Source organism: Leucopleurus acutus (genome assembly GCF_964270905.1).
Source record: "Leucopleurus acutus genome assembly, chromosome: 2".
Classification (NCBI taxonomy): Eukaryota; Metazoa; Chordata; class Mammalia; order Artiodactyla; family Delphinidae; genus Leucopleurus; species Leucopleurus acutus.
The window spans coordinates 77,044,886-77,054,350 of NC_139143.1; the positions used below are offsets into that span (position 1 = coordinate 77,044,886).

Genomic DNA, 9,465 nt, shown 5'->3' on the forward strand with positions numbered 1-9,465 from the left:
GCCGGGAGTGATACAAAAGTGAGGGGGGTGGGAGAAGGAGAGGGAATTTCCCAGGTACTGTTGACAGAAGGATGGTCTCTCCAGGTTCACATAGGGTAAATAAGGAAGAGGGGAGGTGACAGGTGGGGGGGGGGGTGGTTAATTCAAGTAGAAAAAAAAAACTAGAGCAAGAGGAAGAAGGTGGCAGGAACATGGCAGGGCCTGAGGGCCACGCCCCCACCACCCTCAGGAGCCCCCCGCGTCTCCCACTCCCCCTGCTGTTGCACAGTCACACCGAGGTCTCAGACTGCAGCCTCATGACAAACTTGTGCGACTTGGGGTCCACAAATTCCTCGGAGAGTTTGAAGAATGGGACCTTCTTGGTGCTGACCACCAGGCTGAAGTCCTGGCGTTTCAAGAGGAAAACGATGCCATCCTTGAGCCCGTTGGTCACCGGCTCCTCGCTCACCAGTGTCCACTGTTTGGCCAGCCAGCGTTCCTTGTGGTACTGGATGGTGGGTCCAGCCGCCAGGTACCGCTCCAGGAAGGCCTGAGGAAGGGAGAAGGGACTTCACAGGAAGTTCTCCCTCCCACCCACCCACCCACCCTCCTTTACCCCTCGGGGGGTACAGCTTCCAAAGACCACCAAGATGTCCCCAGGCTCACTCTCTGCAAACGATCTCAGAATGTCAGAGCAGGAAAGGGCCTGAGATCATCTGCCTCAGACCCTAGTTTATCAATGAGGGATGGGGAGCACACGGAGGTGATACAGCTCAGTAGGGTCAGGGCTGGGACTCAGCTCTCCTGAGCCCTCATCCCTGGCACCTGCTATGACCTGGGCAAGCCCTCCCTCGTCCTTCCTTCTTCTCCCTTCTGCTCGTATGGGTAACGTCCAGCAGGGCTGCACCAGCAGAAAGCTAGAGGTGTCACAGTTAAAGTGCAACATGTTTAATCACCTGTTCCCCAAAGATGGCTCAGGGGATGCAAGTCTAGGAAGCTGGCCGTAGAGCTGAAGGGTGGGAATGGCTCAAAAAGAGCACAGTGCAAAGAACATCTTCTGGAGGTGAGGGAGGTAAAGGTGGGAGTTTGGATCTGAAAATTCCGGAACCCCTACAGAGATGAGAAATAGGTCTCAACCATTCCCAAAATGGTCCTGAAACTCCCTGTTCTCCTCACCACCTAAGAACTTTACCCCATGCAGAGATGGAGTGGATGGAGTACGGATGACAGAAGAGACTATACAGAGGTAGAGATGAGAGAGAGAGGGATGGAGGGTACGGAAGGAGGTGAGAGAATAAGGGAGAAGGAAGTGGAAAGGAAGGGGCCAGAACTGGGGAAAGAGGAAGGATGCCGGGGGCAGAATGGGCCTACCTTGGGTGTCATGTCGTGAGTGATGCAGAACTCAAGGTGCTGCAGGATGCTCTCCATGGTGTGGTAAGGCTGCTGCTTGGTGGTGCGAAGGTACTTCTGCATGGCACGGGCCATGGATGCGAAGATGGCCTGGGCTGCCTCCCGTGGGTCCATCACCTCCCTGGGGTTCTTCTGCTCCTCTTCCTGCAGCCGCTTAATGTGAGTGAAGGCCTCCTCCACGGCCACCACAAGCCTGGGGGACATGAGGAGTATGGACCAGACGCCAACCTCTCATCTTCCCCCCAGCTTCAGCCCTCCAGCAGCCTGAGCGAGGTCAGGCTTTTGTGCTCTCCCTGAAGCAATACGCACCCAACTGGAGTCAAGAACCAGGCTTTGGGGCTTCCCTGGTGGCGCAGTGGTTGAGAGTCCGCCTGCCGATGCAGGGGACGCGGGTTCGTGCCCCGGTCCGGGAAGGTCCCACATGCCGCGGAGCGGCTGGGCCCGTGAGCCATGGCCGCTGAGCCTGCACGTCCGGAGCCTGTGCTCCGCAACGGGAGAGGCCACAACAGTGAGAGGCCCGTGTACCGCAAAAAAAAAAAAAAAAAAGAACCAGGCTTTGGGGGCTGTGTGTGTGCATGTGAACATGCATGTGTGCAGCTGGGTAGATGGGGAGGGTCTTTCCCCCTCTAGGGATAGGAAACAGCTGTAGTGCTCAGTGAGCTCAGCCCAGGGACCCAAGGAGGACAATCTAGTGTCAAACCCAGAGAGACAACTATGGATCAAACCCTAGAAAAAGCCTTCTTAAGACCCGTCAAATCACACTTCAGTGGGTGAAAAATTAATAGCTATAACTACATCAAAATGACAGATGTCTATTCAACCAGGACAGCATGGGCAACATTAACCAACACCTGGGGTGGGCAGAGGTAATGCAAAATATATGCTGCAAATCAAGAAGGAAGAGGTAAGAACAGCATAGAAAATGGGCAAAGGAATGAACAAATAATTCATAAGAGACCTGAAAGACTGAAAAAGAGATGAAGTAGTCACTGGATAGTAATCAGAGAATTAAAATGTTAATAAGATACTACTTATTCATCAAAATGGAAAAAATTAGGAAGATGACCGTCATCCAAATATTGGTCAGGATGGTGGAAGATTTCTCTGAGTACTCTGCGGTGATGAGATGCAACAAACCAGATATACAGACAAGGGTGAATCTCAAAAATATACTGTTAAGGGGGAAGCAGGGAAAAGAAGCCAATTTACATTAAAAGCATAGACACATACAAAACAATACCAGTATACCAGACATACAAAACAATACCAGTATCCGGAAACCCAGGAACCTGGGGACTTCAAGCAGCTTAGGATGGGATTCTGGGCTAAGTAAACGTGTGGATCTGTGTAAGTCTACCATGTCTCTGTTTATTCTTTTGCTTCCCCCAAGTGTCTCAGTAAAGTTTCTTTTGAAAAGATCCTTTTGACTCAGGATCTGAACCAAGGGAAACAGTTTTCTCCTAGTTACAACCAAGGTAATGGGGAAGGCAAGCGTCCCCTATGGTGGTGGCAGCACAGGAGATCCAAAGACCCTAGTCAGGGCAAAGGTAGAGGAGGAAGGGAACATCTCCAGTTTCCTTCCCACGAGGGCCTTTTCTGAGACAACTGGAGACTTGCTAGAATGTCACAGAAATGGAGCTGCTGACCTTCAGTCCACTACAGCCTCGTGTAAGAACAGGGTCAGGGCTACCTTTCTCCCTGGAAGTCTGGAGATCATGTGGGAGGAAGGGCAGAGTTCCATGACCCTCTGCTCCTCCTCCGTGGAAATCCCAACAGACCAAGGTGGGCCCTGGCAAACAGTAAGCACCAAGAAAGAATCTTCAGGCACAACTAGCATTCACATAACAATGTGAACAGGAAAAAAGGAGAAGTGCGGACAGCGTTTAAGAATTTACCAAGATATGGGCACTAGAACCTCATTTTTTTTTCCCCCGGGAAATAAATGGATATTATTTTATTTTATTTATTTAATTTTTTAATGTCTTTATTGGAGTATAATTGTTTTACAAGGGTGTGTTAGTTTCTGCTTTATAACAAAGTGAATCAGTTATACATATACATATGCTCCCATATCTCTTCCCTCTTGTGTCTCCCTCCCTCCCACCCTCCCTGTCCCACCCCTCCAGGTGGTCACAAAGCACGGAGCTGATCTCCCTGTGCTATTCGGCTGCTTCCCACTAGCTATCGGTTTTACCTTTGGTAGTGTATATATGTCCGTGCCACTCTCTCACTTTGTCTCAGCTTATCCTTCCCCCTCCCCGCATCCTCAAGTAGGTCTGCGTCTTTATTCCCGTCCTGCCCCTAGGTTCTTCATGACCTTTTTTTTTTTGGTTTCCATATATATGTGTTAGCATACGGTATTTTTTTGCAGGTAAAAATGTACCATCTGCTGAGCAAGCCTACAAGATCTACTGGAAGGAGGGCTAGTCTAGCCTCAATCTCTGCCATCGCCAGGGAGGCTCACATCCTTTAACAGTCCCTGCTCCACTGTGTAGGCAGAATTCAAATGCCCCGTCCACTTCCATCAGATGCCCATCCCCTGGTTATCCGATAATCTCGGTACTGGGCTTCCCTGGTGGCGCAGTGGTTGAGAGTCCACCTGCCGATGCAGGGGACACGGGTTTGTGCCCCGGTCCGGGAAGATCCCTCATGCTGCGGAGAGGCTGGGCCCGTGAACCATGGCCGCTGGGCCTGCGCGTCCGGAGCCTGTGCTCCGCAACGGGAGAGGCCACAGCAGTGAGAGGCCCGCGTACCGCAAAAAAAAAAGAAAAAAGAAAAAACCAATAATCTTGGTACGTTTTGCAGATGCAATGAAAGTGCTGAGTCAGCTGACTTTAAAATAAGGAGATTATCCTGACAGGTCTGGTCTCATCACATGAGCCCTTTAAGAGCAGGGTTTTCTCTGGCTGGTGGCAGAAGTCAGAGACAGACCTGGTCTTGCTGGCCCGGAGGAAAAGGTGAACTGCCTATGGGTCCAGGTGACAAGGAACTGATTCTGCCAACAACCAGTGAGCTTGGAAGGGGACTCAGGCTCAAATGAGAGTCATCTTGATTTCAGCCCATGAGCCCTGAGTGGAGGGTCCAGCTCACCCGTGCCTGACCCATGGGACTGTGAGACAATCAGTGTGGGGTGTTTGCAGTACCGGGTTCATGGTGATTTATTAAGGCAGCAACAGAAAGCGAATGCACACACCCCACCCATATCATCAGCAGTTACAGAAGCCGATGGTCTTCCTCTCCCCAGCCTATCCACACCCAAGAGCCCCCAGCAACCCCTCCTCCCCCAGGGACCCACCTGGCCCTCCTCTTGCGCACCCTCCGCTCATGCTCGGCCTCCTCATAGTAGTACTCGTTGTGGCTGTTGTCCCGCCTCCGGGCCGCTGCTGCAATCACAGCCCGGGACTGGCCCGTGGAGTTGTTGGTGCTGTTTTCTGCACAGGGGCAGGAGAGAGAGGGGATGGCCACTTCAGAGCGTGGCCTCCTTTCTCGCTCCAGGAAGTCTGGAGCCAGCAACCTGACGCATCCAGAGGAAGCTGTGTCCACCCCCCAGCAACACCTCCCGTTCCCAACCCTCCTGGCCGCGTCTGGGAGAGGCCCACAGGAAAGCAACAAGGAAGGCACCGGAGGGCAGGAGTCCCGCACATGTTCCTCCCCAGTGCAGGAGGTTCTGGGGCTCAGAGAGCGAGGGCTTAGGACCAGGGCTGATGAGCAGACGCAGAGGAGCCAGATTAAGGGGACGCACCATAGCATAAAGGGACAGCAAGTAGAGTCAGCAGCTAAGACCAGCCACCTGGAGTTAAGGGAAATGACAGAACAGAAGGGGCTGGGACACGGGCTGGGGAAAGGAGAAAGCAAGGGAAAAAGGGGGAAAGAGAAACAGGAGGCAGGAACTTGGGAATCCTGCTTGGGAGGAGACCAGGAGGCCGAGGAGCAGGGCCGCTCACCCTCTCCGAGGGAATACACCTTGAAGCCAGACACTTTCTTGGCCAGGACGGACTTGGGCAGGTTGAGGAGGGCAGGGTTGTAGACAGGGAAGTCATGGTAATACTTCTCCAGGATCCACACTGCCACGCGCTGGATGCTGTGGGGGACACGGCAGGAGGGGGAGGGAGAACGGACAGACAAGGGGCGCAGGGGGAGGGACACATCAGGGCAGGTTGGCAGGGCAGGAGAGGACAGAGGGCAGGGACAAGCTGCTTCCAAGGAGCCTGGCTCAGGGCCTGAGGTCTACTTACCAGGCTCCCAAGCCTTCCCCAGGGCTGGGCCTGCCAGTCCTTCCCTGCCGTGCTGAAGCCCAGGGGAGAAAGGGCATTGGGCCAGGGTCCCCAGCCAAGGATCCCTTCCTCCCCTCATCATTCTCCCCTCAAGATTCCCTGCAGGACCAGGAGGTGCTATTGATGCTCTGGATGGCCAGGGCGGGCATCCTGCCCACAAGTTTAGGGGGGCTGAAGAACTCTCCTCATTATCTTTTCCTCTAGGGGGGAGTCCCTCCTCTGGCCAGCTCATCTCTGTGACCACTGACTGAGTGCCCTCAAGAGGCTGTGCCTCCGAGAAAGAGCTAGAAACATGATTCCAAAAAGCCCCTGTTCATGCCCCAAACCTTTATCCTCTTTGGTCCATCCCTCTCTAAGATCCCCGATCTCTAATCGTCTGTTCATCTATTCACTCCCAACTCCTGACTCCCGCCTTACCTGCTCCAGGACCCTTAGCCTGACAAACGCTGTTGAAAACCTAGGATGTGCAGAGTACGCAACTCCGTCCCACACAGCCCTCCTAACCCGTCCCTTCCAGCCCCACCATCACACCTCCTACCCTACGGTCCTCTCAGCCTCCTCCCCAGGCCCGTCTGCCTGCCCCGACGCGCCCATACCTGAGATGGCCCACGTTGTAGAAGCGGCTGGCCCCGTCGGTGGAGCGCACGACCTTGAGCGTGAACTGAGGCTGGAGCTGGCGCAGCTCCAGGAGGACCACGGCCAGGTAGTGCACGAAGAGCAGGGCATCTACCAGCGACACGGCAAACTGCACCACGCCCTGGTAGCTGCGCTCGCGGGCGTCCAGGATGCGCACGCCGTAGAAGAGCCAGTAGGAGACGACAAGCAGGAAGACGAGTACCATGAGCAGGGCACGCAGCACGAAGACACGGGGCAGAGAGGCCTTGGGCCGGCGGAAGAACAGGGCCCAGCTGCCCAACAGCAGGATGAGCAGCTTGAAGGCCACAGAGATGAAGAGGCCCTCGCAGGCCGTCCCGCACGGCTCCAGCTCCTCCCGCCACAGCAGTGGGGGCAGCAGCAGGAAAGCCAGCGGCGTGAGGAAAGACAGCAGGGCCAGCGTGGCCCCCGCCGCCACGCCCAGGTGCCGGGAGCAGTCCAGCGGGACGCTGTCCTCCATGTCCTTGGCGATGCGCGTGAGGTCATCATGGGAGATGCTGTGCTCCGAGGTGCCTGTTACTACTGTGGTCGTCTCCCCCCAGTTGTCGTCCTGCATCAGGAGGGGCCGCAGCAATGTGGGGAGAGAAGGAGGAGGCAGGGACACAGGAGAAAAGGTGAGCGGAGAGAAGACAGAGAGCAAAGCAGGGAGAGGAGAAAAGAAGGTAATCAACAAACATGCGGCCATCAAAGTATTTACTGAGCTCCATGACATGCCCAAGCCTGGCCTCTGCAGAGATGGGGCATCTGAGACCTGGGCCCTGTGGGAGCTTCATGCCATCAGCCAGACAGCAAAAAACTACCCATGTACCCTCAGAGCAGAGGGTACAAGACAGATGCCAGGGAGCCGCTCAGCCAGAGACTGGGATCCGAGGTCAGACTCTCCAGGCAAAGCGGGCAGGCTCGAGCAGGCCACCTGCAAGGCCAGGATAAGCAACAGGTACCTATCCTCCAAGTACGGAGAGCCACTCAAGGTTTCTGGTTAAGGGAGTGACCTGACAAAGGCAGCGTGGTGAAGAGAAGAGGACACCGGGAGGAAGGGTCGGGGAAGGTGAGTGACTAATGAGGGGCATGTGAGACGCAGTGCAGACTCGGGGCCACTCTGGGTCTCTGGTCCGCCTGGCTGGCTCTATTGGGCCATCTGAATGCCCACCACACAGGGGCTGCCTGTTCCCGGAGGCAAGTGGGTGGACAGGCTGAGGTCCCCTGGTGCCCTTCTGAGTGTGGTCCACTCAAGCTGTTTCTCTGCAGGGGCTGGATGCCATCCCTCAGAGGAGCCCCAAGGCCACCAGTGGTCATCCGTGCCTACACCCTTAACTCGTGGACAGTCTGGGAATATGGAGTCACATTTTGACACCCAGGGGATTCAGGCTACAGGACAGAGACACAGAACGGGGAGTGTAGGAGACTGCCTGGCAGGGTCAGCGACTAGCGGGTAGAAGAATCTCCTCCCCGAGGAAAGGAGAAGAGTCTGACCAGAAGATGAAAAGTGGAGGCGCTGCCTGCTCTCAGCTCAGGGAACCCTAATATGACCCTCAGTCACACTGCCTAGGCACTCCAAGCATCAGGGGCCTGGGGAATCGTCAACAACAGGAGCTGATCAGGTCTCAGGGTCATTTCAAGAATTCAGGAGGCCAGGTCTCTGGGAGAAGATGGGATTGGGAAAGAGAGAGAAAGAACATTTCCCTCAGGTAGTGATCTGCTCCCAAGACCCAGGAATCCCCAGTGTCAGTCACAGAGATGTCCTGTGAAGTCTCCAGCCCCCTAAGACGCTCCCAAGAAGAAAGAAAAGGAGGAATGAGACATGGACAACCTCACAGTCAACTCAAATCCTGCCTCTGCCTTCTGCCCGCACTGGGTTCTGCCCCCTGACCTCCCTGCCAGGTGCACACAGTGGGCCAGAGAGGCTAGACCAGGAGCAACCTGCTCAGCCCTGTCCCAGAGAACTCTCTTGCAGAACCTCCTCCGTCTCTCCAGGCTCACTTCTTCTCCCTCCCCTTTCTCCATCGACTCCTCCCACCTACCCTAAGACCAGAGGTGCTATTCTAGAGTCCGACACCAGAGAGCGCTGGAGTGCCCATGCCTTTAGGCTCAAGGAGAACTCAAGGCTGCCACACCCCCAGCCCCTCCCACTCCAGATTCCCAACCCCCTAACTGGCGGGCCTGAGCCCAGAGGAGCCAGGCGATTCCCATTACACAGCCCAAGTCACATGGGTCATAAAGACGAAAGAGGCTGCTGCTTCCAAAGGGATCTCTGAATTCTACTGAAATTCTACTGCATTCTACTGAAACAAGGTCCTGGCTTGGGACACTTGGCAGAAGTATGACACAAGATGCCCTCCCTGATCTGGTCTCTGTCGGAAGACACCAGGTTTCCAGGCCCTTCCCCTTTCTCATGGACCTCTAACTTCTCCAAGGATCAGTCTGGAAAACACCTGGCCTAGACCTCATACCCCTGACGCTCACCCGCTCATCCCCTCTCGTGGACTCATTGTCCAACAGGGGCTCCCCTGGAGCCTGGATCGTCACCGACTTGTCCCCACGGCTCCCGTCTCGGCTCTTAGAGCGGTGTCGGTCCCGACGGTCCCTGCAGCAGGAGGCCAGGGGAACAGGCACATGAGGTCAAGGGGAGGACCCGGGTTTCTCCGCAGCCACCCCCAGTCCACCACCCCTGTGCATGCTTCCACCCCTCCCCCCCACCTGCGTCACGCCCCACGCACACCCACCTGTGCTTGCGGGAGCTGCGGGAGTGGCCCGACTTGTAGGAATACCCTGAGTACTGGGACTCGGTGTCCATGGCGTCTGAACGCCGCGCCTTGTAGCGCTCCAGGGCCACAGGCTGGGGCCTTTTGGGGGGCCCCACTGCCACCTCCTTTAGCACCGACTTCTTCAGGCCAAGGGGCACCTTTAGAAAATCAACCGTCACCCTGAGGGACTCTATTTTGCTGGACGGGTGGGCTGGTCTCAGAGAAAATCAAGCGGCCGTCCTGAGGAGAGGAAGCAGCTGATTAGTGGGGAGCTGGAGCTTTCTGTGGGGTCAGAGTGGAGAGGAAGGCCATCCCCAAGAGGCGGCTGCGGGAAGCTCAGGGCAGCCTTGCCACTACCTGAGAATATTGCACCCAGCTTCCTGCTCTGTCCAGTGGGCCCAGTT

At 55.6% G+C, this 9,465-nt stretch overlaps 1 protein-coding gene across 2 annotated transcripts; it reads right to left on the reverse strand.

The window, feature by feature from the left end:
* Positions 1-268: 268 nt before the first annotated feature.
* Positions 269-9,111, reverse strand: VANGL2 (VANGL planar cell polarity protein 2; the record flags this gene model as incomplete). 2 transcript variants are annotated; one of them, XM_082832950.1, is made up of 7 exons in its annotated part: positions 269-529; positions 1,351-1,582; positions 4,685-4,820; positions 5,334-5,470; positions 6,260-6,867; positions 8,784-8,901; positions 9,041-9,111. In XM_082832950.1, 7 exons carry the CDS (start codon positions 9,109-9,111, stop codon positions 269-271), a joined length of 1,563 nt encoding a protein of 520 aa, XP_082689076.1. The 2 variants fall into 2 exon arrangements, with proteins under 2 accessions (XP_082689076.1, XP_082689075.1); XM_082832949.1 differs by having other exon boundaries at positions 8,781-8,901.
* Between the last annotated feature and the right edge of the window lie 354 nt (positions 9,112-9,465).